This window comes from Lingula anatina, chromosome 9 (assembly GCF_051362555.1).
Source record: "Lingula anatina isolate TDL-2025a chromosome 9, LinAna3.0, whole genome shotgun sequence".
Lineage (NCBI taxonomy): Eukaryota > Metazoa > Brachiopoda > Lingulata > Lingulida > Lingulidae > Lingula > Lingula anatina.
The window spans coordinates 7281722-7307094 of record NC_141775.1 but is presented as its reverse complement, the minus strand read 5'-3'; the positions used below and the strand labels follow the sequence as shown (position 1 = coordinate 7307094).

The following is a 25373-nucleotide window of genomic DNA, read 5'->3' as shown; positions in this document are numbered from 1 at the left end:
GAGAGGCTGGAGAAACTGGTAAATTTTTGTGAACCTGTATCTGGAATTTTCGCTTGGTTTTTAGTCTGTTTAAGTGGTAGGTGGGATTTCATGTGCTTTATATGTGATAGGTAGTGTCTGATTGTCTTTTGATTATTGTAAGCAGTTAATATTATTTGACGTTAGGATAAACTATCATGTTGTAATTCAAACTTTTAAAAGATGTCATACTCATTGTAGTTTGTATTGACAAATGATATTCTGGTGTCGTATCTTGCCTAACTATACCTGGCTATATAATTGGTCTCCCCTTGTTTGATTTTTGAAAAGAAGTATTGAATTGTTCATTTCTAATTGGTGAGATTAATACAACTTAGAAGTGGATTTATTGGGCATTTTTTCGCTCTGAATGATATGAGGGAAAGAAGAGTGATTAAACAGCAGTTAGGCATACACTAGTAGAAAAACAGATTCACCATTGATGGTTACACGACCATTAATCTATTATTATAATAATTATAATAATTATTATTATTATTTCACCTCGTATTCTACTGCCCAGTTTACATCATTGAGCTGAGCGACTCCTCTGATTACTATTTTAAATCTAATCCGAGATGTTATGAAAAAACAGTTTGAAATCCAGGCCCTCGTGTGTTGATATGGCAGTCATGTGCTGGCACCTGTCGGAGGTATATCATTCATGTTTGAGACCTTTAAAGGTTGAACTGTGTTTGTAGGCACGCTAGTACTTATTATGATTTAATATGCATGCAGCAGTATAACTTATGGTCAGGAGGTGTAAGGAATATTATAATTGATTAAGCATCGTTTGAGTTTATCGCCCACGGGTCAATACTCTCACTATCCCTTACTATCCCTTATAGAAGCAGGTTTGTTTAAAGACGATAATAACGAGGATCCCATTTTCACAGTGGATAAATTATTTAAGGACTGGCGCGTGTTATAGTATGGTAATTGTAGAAAATATCATGTGGAATGGAGCTTGGCACCTGCTACTTTCCTTCTGTCCGTTTGGAGCAAAAAACAACCAACGTGTTACTACCATTAAATTTCTCTCTCTCTCTCTCTCTCTCTCTGTATCTGTGTGTGTGTGTACATGTATCTCTTTATACAAGTTTGCACGCGTTGAAGGGTGGATGAGAGAGAGAGAGAGAGAGAGAGAGAGAGAGAGAGAGACGAATAGAGAAAAGGACAGAGTATGAAGAGACTTCAGGGTACAAAAACACTGACAATGATGGACGTTGTCCAGCGATGCAAGGACACGGGTCCGCCTGTTTATTTGATTAGTTCACATCGCCGTCCATCATAACTCTCTTTGCCTGCCACAACACCGTCACTTCTCCCTTATAACCACATCAATCTGGGTTGGGATAGTCAACTGGGGAGATGGGGCGTCTATCTGGTGAGATATCTATCTGGTTCACAATTTTACGAAAACTATAATGTCCTCTAGGTTCAGTGCGATAGAGGGGGGGGGGGGGGGGAGGGGGAGAGGGCAGAGAGGAGGCTGGGTGTCCCCGAGTCGGTTTCACGAGCCATCGTCCCTTTAAAGAGGTCAAAACTGGTCTAAAACAGACGTCGGCAAAAGTTGACTTTAAAACATTTCTTCATTATTATAGATATAAGTGAATGTCCAGCAAATACGACACACTCGTGTCCTGATGCTGTACGTTTTCTTATCACTTATAAGTCCATTTAATTGTGATAATGTCTATTCTCATTCACAAATCGCGTTACTACGTATACGGTCAGTACAAGCGCTGCTATTCACGTCACGTCGAACTACGTCGTTAATGGGCGGACTTGCGTCCAGGGGGGTCAATGACCTTGTTGACCTCTGATGACCTTATTTTGGCCGCAGGTGACCAGAGGAGGTACAGTACAGTACGACTCACCTTTTTACCTACGTACCTCCTCGCATAAAGTTAGCGCGTGGGTTGCATTGTAATGGTGTTACCAGCTTGGAGATCTGCTGAGGATTTGATAGGGGTGTTTCTGTTCAGTGCGGCTACATCTGTATGTTTGATATGACTTTATTTTTCAACATTTTTGTTCTTCATTCCATCATCTACACTGTACTGTACGGCCAACTTTGGCGATATAATGGCCTTTAAAAGATATTAGGAAGTCTACGTCACCCCGTGTACAAGCAAGATATAAATTCTTGTTTGTGTTATAGAAAAATAATATATTAAAAAAGAAACGAATATAAAGTATATAAGACCAGTAAATTAATAGAATAATATGCTACTGGTATTGATTAAATCAGAAAAAGGTGGTGACCAAGTTGATGTAGTGTCCAAAATTTTTGTATTTTTAGAAGATTATTTATTTATCAAATTGTGTTAAGGGGTGATGAAGCGCGCACAACAGGTATAGATACAGCATTTTGTGTCGTCTGCCAGCTGTCATTTCCCTGGGGGCACTTCCTGTGTGTTACTAAACGCTTGACCTCTTGACCGACATGCCGTTGTCCAAAATGACCGGAGGGTCTCACACGACTATAAATATCTAAACAGTTTGTCCATCAGTTGTGATGCTCTTTTTGATTTCTAGTCGCCACCCTTACTCACAGCTACACCTATATTTATAATATTTTTCAAAAGGACTCGTGTATCAAAAGAACTAAATGCAGTCGAAACTTAAACATGACCTAAAAGCAGACAGCAGCCTGACCCAAGATTAATCAGGCTTTATCCACTTAAATGAGGATGTTTGCCATGGTTAAAAAAAAGAAAAATGGTCAGTCGCCATGTTCTGGTAGAATACTTTTTTCCGGGAAGATAGCAGTCCTTTTTATCTGGTGTCAATATTAAGATAAATTAACTTGTGATACGGGTCAGGGCCTCCTGCTGAGATAGAATAGCAAGTAAGGATGGCCGAACTTGTTTGAAATTACGACTTTTGAGACACAACGGAGTGTAATTTGTCTGCGGGCATATCACGTATAGCTAGGTGGTCTGATCTCAATAGAAAATGTATCGATGTCTTCCTTTTCAATATGTTGTTTTTTTTCTTTTACAACAAAACTTTTGTTGATTATCTGGTTTGGTTACCGTGCTGACAAAAAGGTATATTTAATGTAATTCTCATATACGGGTGTTTTAAGTATGATGTCTCTTTAAGGGCAAAAACAGACAGACTAACAGTGTTTGGGTCTTAGTCATACTGATAGAAAACGGAAAGTTAACGTGAAGACATCTCGTGAAAGATTGTGGGTCATTGACTATCTTGGGTGTTTAGGACATTGCTTATTTAGACATACACACAACAGGTAGTATCGGTGGCGATGATTTATGTTTTTTTTTAGTGGAAGTGACAATACAAGTGATCTTTTTTACAAATCAGAAGTTATTTTAAGCTGATGCATCCATAGTAGGCCTACCCCATAATACCTTTATGTTTGCCGAATTTATCTCTGTTTGAGAAAGGATGGAATTATAGGGCCTCTCCATTTTTGCAATATTGGAAGTGTATCTATGTTTCGAAATATGGAGATTATTAAAATTTTGCGTTGAGCATTCAGAAAGATTTAAAAACGTATCGTAAGGTGTTTGGGTATGTATGGAGTGCATATAACTTGTGAAGTAGACATCTTTACAGTATGATGTAAACTGCCTCTTCACTGTGCATATCATATATTTTATTCTGGCCGCCAAACATTTGAAGTTCAAATTTACCAGCAAATAATTTCGATTTTCCAAGGCGAAGCCTTTTGAGCCGTGTGGAAATGCCTTCGGGATATATTCGCACTTACAGCAATGGCTGAAGTGCATAAGAATTGTGCTTTTCACCTCTATCATCATTATAAAATCGTGTTTCCCCTTAGTGAACCTCTTATCAGGAAAGCAGTCTAGTTCATTTCGGGAGTGTTTAAAAAGGAAAGACAAATGGCCTGATGCTAATGCCTCAGAGTAAGTCCCCAAACCGGATTGTCAAAGCGTGACCTCTGACATCTGACCTTCGACCTCTCGCTACAGCACAGAAATAACACAGAGCGCAGTCACCGTCGTCCGACTGGTGACACGTCGCTAGTTGCTTTTGGTGTTTTAACAATGTCAGGTTGTTTGAACTGTTTTTGGCTGATAGCTGATAAGGAAATTAAGCTTTTAAAGATTTGTAGCTACACATAAGGAAAAGGACATTTGGCAACAGCTCTTGAACTTACTCAAAACCGATTAAGCAACGGTTGATCGGAGGAGATTCGTGAGACGTTGGTCTCATTCCATTGACAGCATTTTTCTACGTTAGCTTTGTAACAGGAGCCTCACTAACTTACCGAAAAGAAATTGCGTGGTGAGAGGACTGAACATTTTCTGAACTAAAATGCAAGAAGTCACGGCTGGTTTGACATTGAAAGGCTGAGCGTGCAGGGTAAGTATTTTGACACTATAGGTAGCCTCCAATTGGCCACAGCTTATGTCTTTTCCAGCCCCTTGATGGTGCGGGTTGTCATGCTATAGGTTAAACTCTTGTCACATGAGGTGTGAGGTGAAAAAACGTTATTTTTTTTTCTTTCGTTTTTCATAAAAAGATTAGAGGTGTTTTGGATTAACTGTACATGCATGAGTGCGTGCGCTTGAGCACGTCCCTCCTCCCTCTCTCTTCCTCCCTCCCTCCCTCCTTCTCTCTACGTAAATGTAGGATAGAGAGGAAGACCAAGGGCACCATAGATAAGCCAGACTGGCTTCCTAACTGTGGTCAACAATAGACCAGCCAGCTATAAGGTTGCGAACCTCGCTCACAAAGAGACTTCTATTTTAGAAGGTAAAGTGGCCATCGACTTAGATATTACAAATCCATCTAAACACCATCCTTCATTTAACTTCAAAATGCTTTGTCAAGGTATGGCATGAAAGGTTGCCAAGACGCTACACAGAATGACATCTTTTAATTTCTTTATGTACTTTTTTACGTTGATCGCCGGAGGCTCCAAGGGGCGATGGAAGGAGGAATGAGCCAAGTGATATGATTGTTTTGTGCAAAAAGGATGATAGATAGACTACCGCAGGGTGTATTTTGCTTGACAAAGTAATGTGTAGTTAATATAGTTAATAGGATGCGTGAGTGCGACGTTATTTTGGAGACGACATACATGTAGACTTACCGTTTCCAAGTGTGTTTATTTGCATGGCCACATTATATAGAAATTTTTTATAAACGGACATGGTGCGAGAAATATGTGACGGCCATTTCACTGAAATGTACATGACTGGTTACGGAGAACATGGATATATAAACTACACATCGCATTTAAAATCTGCAGTTTAAGTTTAAACCTTACATTTAAATCAAGGACGAAAACTGCAAACTTTACCCTTTCTCTTGAAAAAACTTTTTATAAGTCTTGTGTTTTTCGTATGAGATAGGCAAAATACTTAAACAATTACGTCATCCAGTCAACTTATGAAGGCTGCAGCTCTGTGTAGCTGTTCTTTTTTTTTTCGCATGTGTTTTATCACTGATAACTTTTCCAGACGGTCTCTGAGAAGCAGGCTGCTTGATATTACCTTCCCAGGGATAAAGCATTACTCTGAATCTACTTCCTGAAGTGGATCTGATCTAAAACCATTTTAGTAAAGACGGAGCTGGAGGTGACCACACCTGTGCCCCCTGCGGCCTTACTCCTGCAACTTCGAATTTTACCCATGGTGATTAATTACAATGACATCGTCATTTTCCGTCTTGCATAACGACGAGCACGAACGGAACCGTCTCGAGCATAGGCAGTTTGACATTTATTTATTCCAGTCTTGTGACATTTATTCGCCAAAACTTGTGCTTATCTGGCTGTCTCACTTTTAACCCTGAGGACTCATGGGTCAAGTTCACAACTGGACAAGTTTAGACCGTGGAGGCTTAATGACGTCACCAGACAAGCAGCACTCTCTTCCACCGTTGCGGTTTGCAAGTTTAATATCCTGTAAACCAGGCTGTTTTTCTCGTTCCTTTATCTTAATTTTTCCCATACCCTCCACTGAAGATATTTTTGTACCTATCAAGAAAGGGGTTGCGTCATCAGCTGCTCTTTTGAAAATATGCCCAGACGAAAGCTCAACATAACCTCAGTTGAGTGTTATTTTTACGACGTTAATTGTTAGTGCATATAGCACTTTATGTTATGTTAGTTGTGCATGTCGTAATGTTATGGTGTGTGGGAACTGTAGTTGAGAGCGACAGCAATAGTTGCACCGTAAATTTTTAATTTGTTCAATTCGCTGGGAGTGGTTGTGAGAGGTAAGAAGGCTGTGGGGAGCCAATATTCTAAATAAATTAGAGGGTGGGGTGGCGGGGATGGGGTTGGATACAGGGAGGGGTATAAAAACGGGGGTTTTGCACGACGTGGCACTGAGGATGGTGCTGTATTCCAATGTAACCCTGTATGTCTTTTATCGGGGCAGTGCTTTCACAAGTAGCAACAGGTCTTATATACATAGTCTATTATAGTGAATTATCTGTACTTCTTTATGGGAAAGCTACAGATTTTGATATATTTTATGGTATACAAAATGTGCGGTTTGACGATGACGTTGAGTAGGGGTTAGGTCAGGAATCCACATTTACTCGTTTTGGTATGAGTCTTATTAAAAAATTTCCAAATAAGAAGAAACATATTATCAAGTGTATAATTTCCATTCCATACATGGAAAGTATGTATCGGTCCGAACTTCAGGTTTCTCTCTGTCATGTGACTTTTCCAAACCATTGCTAAATATGCACTCATTTTGGATTTTATTACTTTGCACCATCACGCTTTCGGATGTTTGGGCCCAGACATAGCTTACGGGAATCTTTTCATTTTTACTATTTGCATATTCATATTTTGTTGTCATGGTCTTGTCGTTTGGTCTACTTGTGTTAGGCGGTGATATGTTCATTGTAAACCGAGTAAGGTCTTTTGGCATAAAATATTCAGCACAGCAAAAATGGAAGATGTGGTTTCCTGAGGTTGTCATGTTATAGGGGCACGGTGGCCTTATGGCAACAATTCTTCTAAAATATATGAAGATCTGAAAAAACTTTTAACATAGGACTTGACACCGGTTAATTTTTCAATTACAGGGACACAAATAACAGAAACAGGACCTCGACAACACAAGGGAATCATGCTTGGTTACAGCCAGAAGTAAGGACAAGGGATATTTTTGAATAAAGGGATTTCAGACAAACATACATAATTGGAAGTTACAAACCAGCTGGAGACGCTGACAGGGCGCCGATGAAAGATCTCGAGAAATACCGCAGCCACGAGAGTCCTGTGCAGGGGGGCGACTTTTCCAGCGACAAGCAACGTCTGCTTCAGAGTGGTGATGTGGAGTTGAACCCAGGACCCGGGGCTATGGTGAGTCAGAACTTTGCTTTGATATATTTTAACCAACCTTGGTGTTCTGCTTTTCAATTCTACATTGCTTTTATGAAAGAAGTAAGGGGATTTCAAAGTATTGCTGTTGTTTTTGGTGATATTTGGAGAAATTTGAGAATTCCGCTGATGCAGTATCCTCCCAGTCCATGTATTTTCAAAAAACACGTGTTTTAACAACTTGCGCAGAAATGGGAGAAATTTAATGAACCACGAGAGAGAGAGAGAGAGGGGGATGGATTGACATGGAAGCTGTGGTTTTCCAATTTGTGATGCAGTCGCCGATGGTATAGCCTTTATATGAGGTATCAAGAACCAAACAGTATTTTGTCACTGTTACATACATTATGATGATAATAATTATTAAGTAAAGGGAATTATAAGATTTAATCATGATAGGCATTATAATAAAATAATGATTATAATTGATGTATGTGAAAAGTTACTAAACTATTCCACCTGCAGATCAGACAAAGGGAAAAGATCACGACTAGCATGTCAAAAATTAATATTGAACTGCCACTCAACTTCATTATCCTTAAAAGAAAAATAATAACTACTTAAGATCTTCATGGCCACAAAATGATTCATTTCTAAGAATGTTCATATATGGCTGCTAGCTTCTCTTTAAACACCTTAGACGAGCAGTTGTTCGGTCATTGTCAGTTACCACAGGCACTTGACCCATTCGTGTGCCATGTCAAATATGACAGATTGTCTTGCAAGGGCCCGCCCTCTAGGTGATCTGTGCTGCCCTCTGGGTATTCTTATTTAGGCCTCTCTAAAGTTAGTGTCATGATAACTTACCACAAGCGGGGAAAAATGAATATGTTCAATGAAAATAACGAAAGTAAAATGTTCAATATTAAAGAAATGTTGAAAATACAGCATATTATTCAGATGTTAAATCAGACTATACGACCTGTGTGACAAAATTGAGATTGGCCTGGAATCCTTGCACCGTTAAGTAGGTCATCTCCATGTGATGAATCTTATAGTTAACCTTAGCAGGCGCCCACCCCTTAAAACGCCGCCAGTGAACTTAACGTTGACGTCATCTACCGTCCACTAGCCTTTAGTCGTTCATCAGGTATATGCCTCTCGGACACAAGGTGAAGGGTTTTTGAGACATGAATGAAAAAACGCCCTCCCTCAAATGGGGTTACCGATGTTTTAAAAAAAGTTGCCGAAAGAAGTCATATTTTGAAAAGGATATATTATATTTATTTATCATGTCTGTAAATTTAAAGGAGCACGCATGCACTCTTTTTCTACTCCCATGGAACATATTTTGCTGCATCTCTCCTGGGGTAAATGTTGTTTGAAATGGTTATTTTGACACCCTTCTTCAATTTCCTTGGTGAAAATGCGTCTACCACACTGTTCAATGGTTACTAACCACATAACAAATAAAACCGCAATACGTACATATATATATATAAATATAGATACATACACCAATTTTATGATATCCATAATTTAATGTCACCGACCTTGGAGATCCAGGGTCGCCCTTTATGAGAATAAAATTCGGTTTGTTTTCAAAGGGTTTAACTCAATTTATTTTGTGGAAACAACAATGAGTTCTACAACAGCAATTTATATTAGGGAAATCACGTCAGAAGGCATTTAACCAAAGTTTTAAAAGGGAAATTAGGATTTTTGTTGCTTTTCACACACTTCAATGTACAGTTCCACTTATGTTGGGCATAAAAAAAACGGCTGATTCATATTTTTTGGGCATGATAGTGGAGCAATTAGTCCTGTGACCGTAAAAACACTTAAACACAAAACAAAACACTTTATAATTTTCAGATACACAGAAATTGATTTTACATTGTCTCTTAATTATGTAAAGATGGTACAAAAGTAAAGAATCATGTCCGAAGGCAGAAACACCATGCCTCATTGGCAAAAATACGTTCAGCCTCTTTCGAAAACGATTTCTTACTAGTTTTCAAATAGTTTTTAATTTTTATTTTTTTTTTATTCACGAAAATTAATGCAGGACATACTTTTCAAATAGTTGTCTGAGGCGTCCAGAAATTAAAGTAATGGGGTATCCAGAGGCGTTAATTTCCTGCGACAAGCAACAAGTGTACATGTACATGGCTCTCAATCACCATGAGCTGTAAAGTACAGTGATGTAGGTCTTTACCATGGGCGTTTATGTTGGCAATCTTCGCTACATCATGACTAAGATGCCAGGTTATTAATATAGGAGGTTCTTGATGCTGTTCTTGTTAACAAGCCATGTCGTTGTATGTGTACATGCTGGAGGATGTATCCAAATGCATGAATGAATGTCATATGCCCCTTGGCGTCTACCATCAGAGGCAACCCGAGACAAAACCCTGTCGACTCTTTATGTTATGCGTTTATAAGATATGCATTGAAGACAGATTTGCCTGCATAGTTATGTTACCAAAGTAACTTCATTATGCAAAGAAACTATTTATTTCCATGTTTTGTATTTCTGTTGTGATCCTATTGTGCATTATTCGAAATGGACGCATGCCCTACACCGAGTGAAATCTAAAAATCAACGAGTAAATAAAATTAATTAACAACGAAATAAATGAATAAATTTTATGAAAAACAAGGCAAAACAAGACTTTGCATGTCTGTTTGCTAGTTTTTTTCAACCTTCAAAATATTTTATGAAGAATTTTATAAACAACTTGCAGAGTCAAAATGACGTATACATGTAAATTTCTTTACCAAGCACAACTAAAGATATGATAAATGATTTGCAAAATGCCCCCCTCCTCCCTAAAAAGAAGAAGAAATGATAGGTATTTGTGCTGATGCATAACACTTATCAAGGGACAGGCAGACCGTCGTATGTCAAGCTTTCTAAGTGCAAATACACTTGTCCGGTTTGTCCTAATTGATGGCTGTTAGAAGAGATTGATATCACCTGTGCCATCTCTGCCAAGGATTTGGACATTGGCATTCAGCATGCCCCTTTTACGTGGCTCGAGACGTGTCGTAGCTTCTGATGGCCATACAAGGCCTGGAGAGCTGAAACACTCTCGAGATGATGTCACCATTATTTTATTTTATTTTACGTTATTGGCCCTGCTGTGAACCTTTATGGCGTGAGAAATGCAACTGCCATTTTTTCTGCTCCCCGTTCCCATGGTCCCTGTCCTGATGAGCGCGTGTCCTAATTTGCGTGCAAAACGGAGAATTCGTTGTGATACCTTTGTATTGGCTGACACTTTTAAAAAACTTTTAAAAAATGCTTTGTCTTTTTTAGCGAAGTGGTGTTCACCTCTGGTTTGTAAATATACAATATGGCATGGCTATAGTACAAAAATGATGACATACTTCAATTAATCAAAGTATGTACCTTGTCTTTATGGAATACTGATGCTTTGTTTTAATATTCACACTTTGAAGTCGCTTTATGGACTTTTAATGCCATAAACTAGCAGTCCTTATTCATGTCACATACAGCGGGGACAGCGGGATAGCTTAATGTCTGGCTGGAGAGGCTTCATGTGTACAGAGAAAAAAATCTCTTTAAAGATATTACTGCGTGTATCTGTTTCGAACAGCACAATATCTGCACGTAGCCTAAATGAATATGATGTAAATGATATTTTTGAATTATGTATATATATATAGTTATATATACATATATATATGGCAGTGACAGGTTTATTTTATCGAACATACTTCTAGGGTATGTATGCAATAGAAACCAGGACAAAAAGAAGAGAAGTATGAGAAGTTGTCATTTGAGTCGATGTTACTCCGTGGGCAATCATGTGTTAATATGATGTATGAAGATCAGTGGCTAATATACTCGTGCTCATCTGCGTGACTTTAAAGTTATACCCATTATCACTTTAATATATACTGGAGCGTTAAACAAGGGTTCGTAAGGCTTATCAAACACCAATATGAAAAAAGAAGGCACAAATTAATATAGACACTTGTAGAATGAAGTGTCCCATAAGTAACAGGACTATATTTCTAATTATTCTTTGAGAGACTTCGACGCAAAGTCTAAAACACACGGCCCGAAAGTAGGATAAGTTGCGGTTTTACTCCAATAATACTGGTTTGTTCACTCTTGTGGTTGTCCTCTTGGCGAAAAAGAGATGTGTATTCTCCACCTCTTTTTCTCCTCCCTCTCCTCTCGCTTCACATATTTCACCCCTCTCCCGCCATATTTCTCTCTCTCTCTCTCCCTTTCTCTCTCTCTCTCTCATGTGTACACACACACACACACACACACCTTCAGTGCTTCTCTCTTCACAGACACAAACTTTCACTTAAATTCGCCCAAGATAAAATAGACGCCTGACTTGTTAATCACTGCAGTCAAACCTCTTTAACAAGAAGTGCTGTTTAATGTGGTGTGGCACGTATGGAGGCCCAGACAAGATAAATATGATTTAAGGAAGTATTACAACACTAAATAGCGTCTGATGTAGGCCTTGGCAATGTTTAAGGTATCATGAGCTGTATGAAAATATAAACACAACAAGAAATCATTTCCACGGACTGTATTTTCTCTAAGTGCGCTTTGTTTGTCAATTTGTGTTTTTGTTGCTTTTAATTCCAGTGCGCGTATTTTTGTACGTTAATTTGAGACTTTAAATTTTCACGGTTGTAAGCCTATCACGGACAGCCTATTAAACATAGCCATAGTGAAAAATAAGTAATTTCAATGAAACTGTATTCTCAGAATCATTTTGTTGTGATTTTTATTACCTTTTGTCTCAGTATGCGCGATTTGTTGAACAAATAATCTATCTGCGAAAAATGAGAACTTGTGTCAGTGTCACAGCATCCTTGTTTTTCAGACGAATTACAGAACAGCCTACATTTGTTTAAAGTCGTATTCAAAAACAACGATAAGAAGAAGACGAAGTTCGATTCTGCTTGTCATATGATTTATTTTATATTCCGTTATTCATAAGTAAAACATACCTGACAGTTGAGACTGTTTAAGAAAACCATTTCTGCGCCCTAAAAAAACTTTGCGTTTAAGAGATATGCACAAAAGACTCCATGTGCTAAAATCCGACAAGATGTCGATGGGGAAACGTCGCAAAATTGCAGGAAATTATAAACATATTTTATTTCATGCTCGGTTGAAGTTGAAGAGCATTACCTCTATCTACGATGCATTACACCCATGTTATTTACATTAAGTACCCATTACCGCATACCGAATCCGCAGGTGTCTGGGTCTCACCTGTCCATCTGAAACCCGAGGAAGACAATTGTGATGATGCTTTAACTAACTATCCCTATTCGTTTTATAACACATTTTCCCATTTTGCAAAAAGAAACAAAATTGCAGATAAGCGTGAAAACGGCATATTGTAAAGAGAGCTAATATCCCATTAAATGGCACCGTAAGCGTTAAGTGCGAAACATTAACACCGGGACAGTAAAACAGGATTAAGCACGCAGAGAGTGCTTAACCCGACAGAGGTGGGAAGATGTATGGATGTACGAGACGAAGACATCCAACACCCTACCCTCTTGGTGAACCAAAGCATGTATTTGCCAGACTATTCTTGACGGGAGTCTGAGTTATGGTACCAAGATAGACAGGGGTTTAAGACCCCTTTCCCATATCTAGATAGATCTAGCAGGATCGACCCATCTCCGAGGGGTTTCTCGCTAAATTACATTCACCTTAAGCGGCTCTGATGTCTGGCACGCCTAATGAAGCTGTTACGGGGTAAGTAACTATCGTTTAACAGCTTCGGTAGGCGTGCCAGACACTTAAGCCGCTTAATCTGAATGCAATTTAGCGAGAATCCCCTCGAAGATGGGTTGATCCTACTAGATCGATCTGGGTATGGGAATGGGGTCTAAGGGCCAGATCATGAGGTTTGAGAAAAGAAGAACACACTTTTATTGATACCTTTTGACATGTTTCACGAAAAATCTAAGATACCACAGATGCCCTGAAAAAACTCTTTAAATGGTTGAATATCATTCTTTTTAAAACCACCTTGGTTAATCGTACGTAAATCCTATACCTTAAATGGAAGCGCCTACTGCTGCCCACCTGCGGTCTGTTTGCATATCACCAAACACTGGAAGAACTGGTTATTTTTCCTAACAGGGCAAAACTGGTTCGTATTTCAACTTAGCACGGTATTATGCTGTGCCTTATCTTCTGCGTTAACACTTGATTAACCTTCTCTCTTTCTTTCTTTCTTTCTTTCTTTTTTTTTTTTTTTGTCGCGGGGGATTTAAGCATTTAAATTATGTTTGAGAGCACTGTATATGAAATCTAGAGTCATAATCTACGACAGTCTGAATAGTATAGAGGGCGTTGCTGCCATTCGGCCAACTGCGGACGATTTCGTGCCTCGACGAAATCACTCGAGGTGTCTCGAATGGTGTTGCTGCTTTGTTGTGTTAGATGTTCTCATAAAGGTGAAACAGCACAACTCATTTCATTTGTCTATCTACAGCCAGTAAAAGCGAGTTTGCACTTTCCCCCCAAATGTCATGAAAAGGGGCAAGGGGTATATTATTGACTATGTTAAAATATTGAAAGTTTACTTCTTTTAATGTTTACTGCTTTAAACAGCTTTAATAAGGATGTGGTTACACATGGCTTAGGAAGGAGTGGAAGTAGAAACAACAGGTGATTTTAAGTTCTTTCATATTGATAACTATGTTCCCCTAAACATATATCTCATTCCAAAGTCTAAACTAGAGGTAATTAAAAATATCCGTATTGACTGCCTTTCCTCCCAGCGGTCCTATCCAATACCTATCAGCATATGTATCAGCTGAGAAAATGAACAGCATGAGGTGTGCGTATACCTACATGTAGTGACTTCAGACAGCACCTGCTTCTAACGTGCTTTGTAGTCACAGGTATTTACAATTCCGATATATATGTGTATTTTGACATTATTGATCGGGTTCCAAGTTCTTGGAATTTTATTCGGTATCAATATATGATTTCAATCAGAAGTGATAGGGATATTTTTCCCTATCTGTTTTGAAATATACCGCGCAGTTGGATATTTCCATTGCAAAGTAATTTTTGACTGTTCTATACTCCGAGAGGAATTTCAGTGCCACGTCTTCAGTAGGCTTTCCTGACAGTAAGTGAAGTTATTATTAGCTAGATTAGCAATACCGGAACTATTCACGCATCGCACGAATCTATCGCATCAACCCTTTATTGTGCAACGGGCCCATATAATATTGGATCTTCAGTGGCATTAACGGTATACTGACCCTGCTGTGCCTTTTTATCACACGCTGCGTTATACCTACAGTGTCATTAGAACAGAAAGAGAAACACTACTGGGCATGGTTCGCGTTGCAGTTCGGAGCTAGATTGGGACGGCATATTCGACTGTGTGTATGAGATATTGCTGATTTTTAAATGGAAAACTTCATGCAGGTAGTTAGAATATAGAATAAGGCTAACCATGTATGGCTGGATTTACAGTGTTTCTCCCCATTGACGGATGGCGACTGGGCTGCATGTATAAAATCAATCAATCTCAGAAGCACGGCCATATTGTCTGTGCATTTACTTTAAGATGAGTATGCAGTACAGCAAAAATGAAATATGCATATACGATATGTAAGGATCTGCATAGCATGGAATTGTGGTCACGACCGCTTTAATATCATGACACAGTACTAGTAGGAAGAGACGTATATCGCATCCATGTGCCACCTGACATATGCAGATTTCAATGGAAGGCAAAAGCATACCTCAGGTAAGGTGAAATCTGGCATTGCGTTAATTGAGGTGTCCCGAAAGCACGTGTCAGCCTGTGTCACACAGTCGTCTCATTAATTAGTGGATGGACTACTTGACATCTGTGCACATCCACATTAATCATACATATATTGACAAGTACGTCTGAAGCTCGTTGGCTTTATACGTGGTACTCGCCACGAGCACTGTGTGTAACCACACTCTATCTGTCCTGTGTACAGCTAGTGCGAACCATATAAAGCCGTTCAATATTTTACATTATTCAGTACATTTATGCACATAGTAGTTAAACCGTGGACGTTCTTTGGAGCACGCACCGAGGACCTTGTAGTCATTTATGCTGACAGTCTTCCTATGCCAGTTAATACACTAAATCACCCATTAATCAGATTAATCAAGGGTAGTATTGAAACCTTTGTTTTAATAAAATTTAATAATTACAAAACGCTTATGAACGAACACTCATCATTAAGTATCTGCTTTGAAGCACTGTATTGCAGATTTCAGTTCTGGTTCAGAATGATGATTGGACAATTAATGTAAGACTCGGATAAGCATTTGGTTCTGTATAGAATCATAAGCACGACTATTACAGCAGGCACTCTTCTATGTGGTCGTTACGCGTTACGTACAAATTGATTTTATTGCACAAATATTACATAATGCTGTATGTGCATTTTATTGAGTTTCAACAAATGTTAGAGGCAATCAGGTTTTCTGCGGACATTTATAGATGTCTGCTGTTTTGTCTGCACGTGAAGTACTGCCATCCTGTTCCATTGCTTTTGGGCAAAGCGAAATTTAAAAGCATTTTATCTAAGCTCAAGTGCTTAAGAGGTAGTTCTTTATCTTGGTCATCCAGTGTTTGCTGATTGTAGGTTTTTATATGTAGATGAAAAAAGAAAGGGAACCACCGCCGTTGGTTCAGTATTTGGTCCAATCGAAAAGTAGTTGAAAATGCTCTGATTGAACCACCATGGATGTTGAAAGTCTAAATTAGATAGCATAATGAAGTTTTAATGTTTCGACTGACTCATCGGCATCACGTTATATTTTAGATGCTGGTGGTAAATATATATTGTACGCGGTAAAGTACAGTTGGAAATCGAGGCACGCAAGGAATTGGATTTGTCATAACAGTTAATTATCTTTATCTTGACCATGATGTTTTTGCATTGTTCAGCTTGCATCTTCATGTACACTTCTTTCATATTTCATTTACAATGCCGTTTCATTTACAATCCCGCCTTTTGCTAACTTCGAAATCGTTTAAGTGTTTATTTGTTTTTTTCTTTTCTCCTAGGCTCCGATTCGGCCAATTTACGATGCTGCCAACGGCGAGCACGAGAAGCGCAAACCCAGGTTTAACCGCTTCGGTCAACATGAACCACCTACGGTTAGAATTAAAAACATTATAAACCAATATGTCGGTGACACAAAAGGGATAGGCTTGGAAGAAGTTGTCAAGGAGCTAACCCAAAATGCAGACGACGCAAAAGCTAGCAGGGTCATGTTCATCTTGGACAAGCGCCATCTGCCGACAGAAAATGTGTGGGACGAATGGAAACCACTGCAGGGACCATCACTTTGTGTGTACAATAACGCCATCTTCACAGATAACGATATTGAAGCTATACAGAAGCTTGGAGTGGGAAGCAAAAGCAGTGATCCGGATAAAACAGGTACCTAAAATTAGTTTACATGTAGTAATTACTTATTTATGATAAGATGTGTCAAAGATCGGTGTATGTTATATGATTCTTTGATTAAACTTAATTTACAGTGAATGTAACTTTGAAGCACAATTTATATAAGTTATATGACGAATAATTTTCCCATGGTACATGTATAATAAGGCGGTAAAAATATCAAGAACCTTCCTAATCTTCTTTAAACGAACCCAAAAGAGTTATAAAAACAACAGGCGGTTCGTAATTATAGCAGTGCTTTTGTATTAAGGGCATTAACAATATTTCTTTGCAGGTCAGTTTGGCATCGGTTTCAACGTAGTTTACCAGATGACCGACTGCCCGACTTTGTTGTCAGATGGTGTCAACCTCTGCATGTTTGACCCCCATTTGACCTACGTCCCAGGAGCAAACAACGGCTGCCCTGGTGGTCACGTGAACTTTAAGGAGGAACCTGAGTTCAAAACCACGTGGTCTGACGTCATCCGGGGCTTTCTTGATGAGTATGTCCAGCAGAGCGGTAGCACGGTGTTCCGATTTCCCCTTCGCACAAAAGAGATGAATTCCAAAATTTCTAATCGGCATTACGACGAGGACTGCCTTCAGGAAATGCAGAGAGATCTGGAGACGATAGAGTTCAGGTTGCTTCTTCATAAGTGCCTTTTGTTTACCAAGACTGTGGACTATATAGGTGTTATGGTGATTCATCCCGATGGGAATAAAGAGATGGTCACCGAAGTTAAACGCAAGATAAGTGCCATAGACCACCGGGAGATTAAGTCCTCCTACCAGCGTCTGTCTACTGAAATCAAGGCACTTATGGAGGGGAGGATCGGTGTCGGGGATATTACGAAAAATTCCATCACTTACAACATGGTGACAGAGGATGAATTCAACACCACAAACTGGACTGTCAATCAAACGTTTGGTTTTCATGGTGACTTTACGGAAGACGAATCAGAGTTTCTAAATGAGTTCGTGGGAGGGTCGTTCTCAGGGAAAAAATTCAGTCCCATAGCAGGCCTCGCCTCAAGACGTGATAATGAAGACTTGAAGGGCGAGACTTTCTGCTTCCTACAGCTCCCTATCGAGAACGGCCTACCCGTGCACGTCAATGGGCATTTTGCCATCCACTCCTCTCGCCGTAGCCTATGGTCAAACACCGCGTTTGGTGATTGGAATCGTGTGTTGCTCCATCACGTGCTAGTCCCAGCTTATTGCTCCTTTCTACGCAGTATTACCAGACAGGTCGATACCCGCAACGTTGGCGAGTGGTATCTGAGGTTGTTTCCACACATAGAGGTCGCCACCGAATCATATTACCAAGAACTAGTCAAAGATTTGTATTTCTGTATACTACACAACAATCTGCCTGTGATACCTTTGCTGCGACCCTCGAGTGTCTCAAATGATGCTCGACAGAAGGTTGAATTCTTTGGACCAAAGGACTTATATTTTGTACACGGAGAAGACCACAATGAAGACGTGGAGAAAAGCCTCATGGTGTTGGGCGTTAACATATGCAACTTTCCCGAGATCACAGAACGGATACTTGCAGCCAAAATGAAAGACATAGACTTTCTCACCCCCAGGGTAGCCACAAGCTGCCTTAAAGACGCAGCCACACGGATGGGTCTTCCAAAGCCAATCTCTGCAACTGAACTACGCACTGTAGATAACGCCAAGATTCTCTTAGAGTATTGTCTCCTAGAAGAGAGCAACCAAGACTACCATCGGCTCGACGGATTGCCTCTGTGTGTCACCATGACAAACCAGCTGAAAGAATTTCGGCGTAGATCGCCCGTGTTTTTGTCCCTCGAGTACAAAACCTTGTTGCCATACAACCAAGACTTGTTCATCCACGAAGATTTGGCACCACTTTTGAATGTGGCCCAAACCTACACCAATACCCCCGTGCGAAAATTGGTGGTCGCAGACATTCCAAACTACATACAAGCAACTTCACCATGTGTCAGAGATCGCGCATGGCTCACCCTAATGTGGAAGTTTCTACGGGAAAATACAAACAGATACAACAACAGGACCGTCATGGTCATGATGAGCGACCTGCCTATACTACCAGGCTCGGACGGCCGCTTCTATAAAGTAGGCGAGGGCAAGAATCTGGTAAATCTTTGCAACTCTTCGAAAGACATTCAGACCATAGTCCGGAAAATGGGTCTCCCAACTTTAGACACCACTGACCTTGTAGACGACGACCTCACGGATCAGGACATAAGTGATATGGCGTCGCCGTGTGTTATGGACGCTTCTCACCCGGAGGACATTCTGTACATGCTCACTGTCTACCCGTTTCATAGTTGTGAGTTTTCCGAAGAAGAATGTGAAACGTTCTTGTTCTTCTTTAAAAACGACTTAGAGTCAATTCGTCGCAGTGGCGTCTTTCTTAAGACGTTGCGTCTCCTCCCAATTTATGAAACTATTGAAGGGGACTTCAGGTCCATAGCGTCTGCTGTTTCTGTAGCAGTTTTAGACGATTCCATTCCTACGAAAGGGATCACAGGCTACATGAGAAGTTCGGACCGTGTGTTGCTGAAGGAGAAAAAGGCCTACAGTGACTTGTACACAGCGTTAGGTATCAGCAAGAAAAATACAATAGATGTCTACACGGATCATGTTTTCCCCAAATTTGCCAGCATAGATAGAGAAATGAGACAATCCCATTTGGAGTGCATTCGAGACTCTGTTTTACCGATGCTGTTGTCATTCGGTACAGACCAAGCAAAGCATATGTTTACCTCAGAACTTCAGAAACTGCCCTTCATCCCTTATGAAGGTAATTTCCTGCTTGCCAGTAATTTTTATGACTTGGATATGGGAATACTACACTTGGCTGGAGACCTGCATCCACTTCCGGAGGAATTCTGTGGACCGGAGTGGAGGGAGCTTCTGCGGGTTGCTGGTCTGAAAACCGAGATAGAAGCGGCGGAACTGATTAAGTGCGCCGAGGCGGTATCCCAGATGTCCGAGGATATGGAGGAGGCTCAGAAATTTGCTCAGATCGTCCTCTCCACAGCTGTCCTGAACGAGTTCGAGGAGGACGTTCTCCGTCAGCTTTCAGAAATCCCGTTTATTCCAGCAGTCACCATCGACTATGACGACGAACTCATCTCGGTTTGCCCACCAAAGCAGCCGGAAGGTTTCCAGAAGTTATCCGGCTCACTGCAGTACGAGAGTAGACAAGAGCACCAGCTCCTGCAGCACGACCTGCTGGCGTGGTCTGTGAACCCGACCCTCCCCCAGTGGGCAAAAATTCCCGACAATCTTGTCGATATTCTTGGCGTGCAACAGGTGCCCTCCGTCGCCGACGTCACTCAGCACTGCATACAGTTATGCGAGGCCGTAACCGACCAGCTTTCAGACGAAGCCTTGAAAGAGCTTGAGAAAGTCTTGGTGCATATTTACGATTTTCTTCTGCTCAAGTGTGATTGTAACAACCCTGGGTGTGACACGTGTAAGGAAATGAAAGCTCTACAGACGGCAAGGTGTATAGTCCTTAACGATGGTACAATAAGAGTCCGACCTGACCAGGTTGTGTTGAACTTCCCCTCAGACATTGACAGTGACACCCTGCACCCTTACCTGTACGCCAGACCGATGTCTTTGGCCAAGTACGACGAATTATTCAAGCGTCTTGGAGCCGTGAAGAGTCCCAAGCCCAATACCTATGCAAATGTACTCAACAAGCTGCGGACCGAATCTGGCACAAATCCCCTCAAAACTAACCAGAAACAGACTGCCAGCACGGCCGTATATGGCCTCTTTGCATCCCTTCAGCAGGATATAGAGAGCGAATTAACCGCCGGCCCACTCTTTTTGCCATCCGACAAAGCAGTCATGGTCGTCTCCAGTCAACTCATCGTGAACGACAACAAAATGATAGCGAAGAAATTCAAGAAGAAAAAATACAAGTACCTATGCAAATTACAAAGCTGTAACCTCCCAAAGCATCCGCGAGAGTACATCAACCTCCTGCCGGACGAGTTAAGACCCAAGATTCTGTCTGATATGGTCCAGCAAATGGCTGTGGTACGGTATCGTTGTATGAAAGGTCCCACCTGTCCCTTCATGCAAGAATACCGCATGCGAATCTCGCAAGACGCCTTTGGGCATGTACTGATGCTGATGGGCCACTCCCCGGACCCTGATCGAGACGACTATGAAGACAACATTGAGAGGTTAAAGGTGATGGATTTCATCTGCTTTGAAAAGATAGACTGTTACCTCTGTGAGCGCGGCATCCCGACGGAATTGATAAGCACCCCGAAGCTGGTCCACCACGAGGTTTCGGACGAAGGGTACATGCGTCTGTTCATTAAACACTACGACGAGTACCCCGGTGACGCAGACATGGTCTCAGCAGTCGCAGACGCCATAAAGACCATGCTGTGTGCCAATAACGCCTTCAGCATTGATTCAGGAAAAATTGCGAAACTTCTCCGATGCAAGATAGATCATTTAGATGAATTTTTGGTCGAGGAGGGGTTGTCCACTCTGGACGATGACATGATGACCAGACCCAGACTTGGTGCCTTCATAGATCCCGAGGACCACTGGATGTACAGTTGTGACCCGGATGTTCGTTTCCAACCGAAAGAGTACGTCGCGTACATGCTCCCCGAATATGAGAACGAAATGATCCACGCACGTATCATACGAGAGTGTAAGCGCAAGGAACAACCGGTTGACGTTTCCAACATGTTCCGTGAGTACATTATAGACGTCGGCCTTGAGAACCCTCTAACTGCGCAGTCGCTAGATCTTTATCGGGAGGTGAAGCGGAAGTCCGACAATGTTGCTCATCAGAGGGCGCTGATGAGGGAGTTGTCGGAGGCGGAAGAGATGTACAGGAGGTTGAAAGAGGGGATGGAGATCGAGGAACAGAAGCGTCAGGTGACTCGCCTGTTAGAAGAAGTCTTCCGCGATCCTATGAGGTAATTGTTCAGTATTATTGTGATAAGTCAATATATAAACGAAAACTGAAAATTTTGTTTTCAGTTTACTATGAGTATTAGGGTAAATATTAGAAGAGAAGATTGGAGTAGATATAAAATGAAATTAATACATGTGGTGTTAAATTCAGCATCAGGTTTATAATGTTATATATCTGACCAGTCAATAATGTTACAGGTTCGGTAATTTACATGGTAACATATAACAAAGGATAAATATAGTAAAAAACTGCAATCTAAACGTGTATTTTTCCTGTAGATATGACGAGAGAGACAAGCTGCGAAAAAGGCTGTTCCTGAAGTGGCATCCCGATAAAGCAGGGGGAACTTTAATGGCGACGGAGGTGTTTAAGCATCTGAAGGCAGAGTTGGACCGCCTTCAGAAGATTTACCCCGTTAAGGAGCAAGCCGAGGGGCAGGGAAATATGTTTAATCGTCCCAACCCGGCCAACTTCCGGTTTAACTTTCAGCGACCAGAACCACCACCTGAACCTTCTAAACCTGCAGATAAACCAGGTGAGAATGCATGTCAAATGTGAAGTTATACTGCGGATAATGTTTTGGTGAAACGATTTTTTTAGCGGTCTGTTACCAGGAATACATGTTTTACCGTGTTAGGTATACGAATAGGCTCCGTTTTTGAAAATACTGTCTTTTATAATTGAGCTGATTGAAGGATGCTTTGATATTTCTGTGTTTAATGAAAGTACATTGCATTTGTTTCGTTTCACCTTTTGATTATAAAAGAGGACATTAATACATGCATGATGAACGTATTTTCCTAAAATATCCACGACATTTTGATATTTCTTGTAACATTTTTTTCTTTTTCTTGTGACACCCAGCAGAACCAAAGTCAACTCCAAGGAGCGAGTCAGCTAAAGACAGACCAACGTCTGAGAGCGCTGAGCCTGACGAAAGCCCGTCAACAGCGACTGAGGACGACACCAGCTCTCAGCGTACAGCAACGTCACCGATGGAAGACGGAGCAGACGACAGTCCATTTTCGCCTGGGACCGATGGGGAAGAGTTTTTCGATACCCAACCCAGTCCCACGACAGAGACAAAGGAGGCTGATTCTTCTGAAACAAAAACCGAGATGAAAGAAGGAATCAAGATCGACGCGCCACCTACCGACCGCCTTGACCCGCCAAAGGAATGGTTTCGTCAGGCCAAACGAGATCTCGATTGTGCGAAAATTATGAAACAGAACCATGGGTACGAGTGGGCCTGCACGATTTGCTACGAAGTCGTACGAAAAATGTTGGTGGCTTCGATTCTTCAGAAGACAGAAGAGGAGAATCACCACGATCTCCAAATGACGCGATATCTTCCAAAACTGCTCGAGAAACTTCGAGATCTTCCGGGGCTACCAGAGCGTCTGTCTGACGACATCTCGTTTTTGAGGAAACTTAACGCGAATTATTTGTTCAGTTTTGACTTGAGTCTTCTGGATGAATCAAAGACTATATCCGATAACTATACGGAATCACTCGCTCAGGATATAGTTGAAACTGTAGAGGCGATGATAGAGTATATGGAGGAATTCAATGACTTTGAAACATTTGCTGCCAGCGATAAGCCAAAAGCGAAACTTGTTACGAGCAAGAGTTGTTCTTCTTGATTCTGGGGAGATTGGAATAGAATACTTGGTTTTAATTTTGAAGTGTCGGTGTGACAGGAATGGTAGTCCTAGGAATGGAAGTCCGGGGTCCCATATGATTAGTACAGGTTAGAGTTAGTCGGGAAATTGGAGTTAGTATATGTGATGAATACCACCTGTAGAAAGTAATTGGGAACGGGCTACTGTTTCTAAGGGACTACTAGTCCTGTCACACCGGATTATTTCAATACAAACTGCATAATAGAAACTTTGCACTGTTCAAAATTCGATCCGTATTGTCAATGGTAATATTGGCGACTCGACCCAAAATATGCCTGTACATATCCCACATGATATCGCCATAAGTAATTAACTAAAATGTATACTACTTCAAGTTTATTCATGCAAAATCTTAACAAATATGCATAGAGACAAAATGTCGCCTGTTCTTGTCTGTCGAAAAGTAGAAATTGCATCATCCTTGTAATGCTTGCTATGCCTAAAGACGATTTCATGATAATTATGATATTTATTGCACCAGTTGACAACTGTTTTCACTCATTATTTATTGTATTTGTTCTGGGTAAACATTTGTTGCCTTATTTTATAACCTCTATTCATTGCTTCATACGTAGGAAAAGGGATGCTTCAAGCGAGTATCCATAAATATTATAGTACAAAAGTTCTGGCATTTTTAGAAGCACGGTTTAAGATCCGTTTGTATATGTATATATAAACAATTCAGCACTGGTGTAATTTGTATATCTTTGATATTTATGATAGGTATACCAGCTTTATGTACTAAAAACAAATGATCATTTATTATTATTCCATTTTTATTATTTTACGTTTTACCCAAGGCGTTCTTTTATTTTTAAGAACGAGTGGAAATTTTGTTAAAGCGAATATACATGCCCACGACGTATTTTTATTTGTGGACCATTGTGTTTATAGATGAGGATTAAGTGAATGACACTTTAAAGTGGAACCCTTTTTACTGATGAAACGCTGTTTTAAAGCTATGACTGCTCCTTTATTTGGAAACCGTATTGTCGGCCAAGCAGGTTTGGAATCTCAGAAAAAGCATTGTCTCGAAGCACATACAAGTAGTCTAGCTTACTCAAAGTAAGAGATTTGAAAAATCTCGGTCACTGTCTTGTTTCGGGTTATTCATGTATGCACACTCTTGCGTGTGAAATGGTATTTGTTTGCTGCTGTAACTTTTTGGCATGAATAAATAGCGAAATGCAATATGCACAGTTCTAGAAGTTTGTCTCTTTCTCTCTTTCACTCTCGTTAAGAATAATACTGTTTCCACCCGTTGCTAATATATAATATCTCCCCCCCCAAAAAAAAAAAAAAATGAACGTTTAAATGTTTAAGACCAAAAGACCAATATAATAGTATACAGTGCAGTTTTCATATACAACCCCAGCAATATTTTTTTCCTTCCTTCCTCCCTCTCTCTCTCTCTCAAGTAAAGTGCGCTGTGAGACCGCAACAGTTTAGTTTTCACATATCGCATGCAATGTAAGAGGTCCTTTCACGAAAAGACACCGCCGATGCTTAATCTTTCTGTTCACTTGGTGGCTTGTATGGTTATAACCAACCTGACATCACTATAATTAGTAATTTAAAAGTAAAATTGACGTGCTGTATTCTACATCTCTCTCTCTCTTGGCAAATCTGAAAATAAAAACTAAGAAAATGCGGCCAATAACGATAAAACTCGAATTTAGCAAATGAGACACCAACCTAAAGCAGATATAATAATAATAATAATAATGATAATAATAATAATAATAATTGGAAATAAAAAATAGAAATGAAAACATACAAAGAAAATGAAAGACAGGGCAAACCTATTAATTATAAAGTTTTCACACATCCACACTGAGACGTCAGCATCTCCAATCAAAGAACAAAGCCAATGTATTTCGTATCTAAACTTGTTTCACCCATCATCCGGCCTCTTTTATCTCAAAGACACCCCTCCCCCTTCCATGACGTCACG

At 40.4% G+C, this 25373-nt stretch overlaps 1 protein-coding gene across 4 annotated transcripts in view; it reads left to right on the top strand.

Annotated features, from left to right (window-relative positions):
- Positions 1-24618, top strand: part of LOC106177732 (sacsin) — a 32020-nt gene extending 7402 nt beyond the window's left edge. For 2 of the 4 annotated variants that reach the window (XM_013560596.3, XM_086995311.1), the window contains exons 2-6: positions 7066-7345; positions 16399-16777; positions 17079-21738; positions 22016-22272; positions 22602-24618. In XM_013560596.3, coding sequence (XP_013416050.2) covers positions 7223-7345; positions 16399-16777; positions 17079-21738; positions 22016-22272; positions 22602-23380 — 6198 coding nt within the window. In that variant the 5' untranslated portion in view covers positions 7066-7222 and the 3' untranslated portion in view covers positions 23381-24618. Of the gene's footprint in view, positions 1-4018; positions 4378-7065; positions 7346-16398; positions 16778-17078; positions 21739-22015; positions 22273-22601 lie in introns of those variants that run through there. The other 2 variants (XM_013560603.3, XM_013560619.3) reach the window with 2 other exon arrangements.
- The last annotated feature ends 755 nt before the right edge of the window (positions 24619-25373 follow it).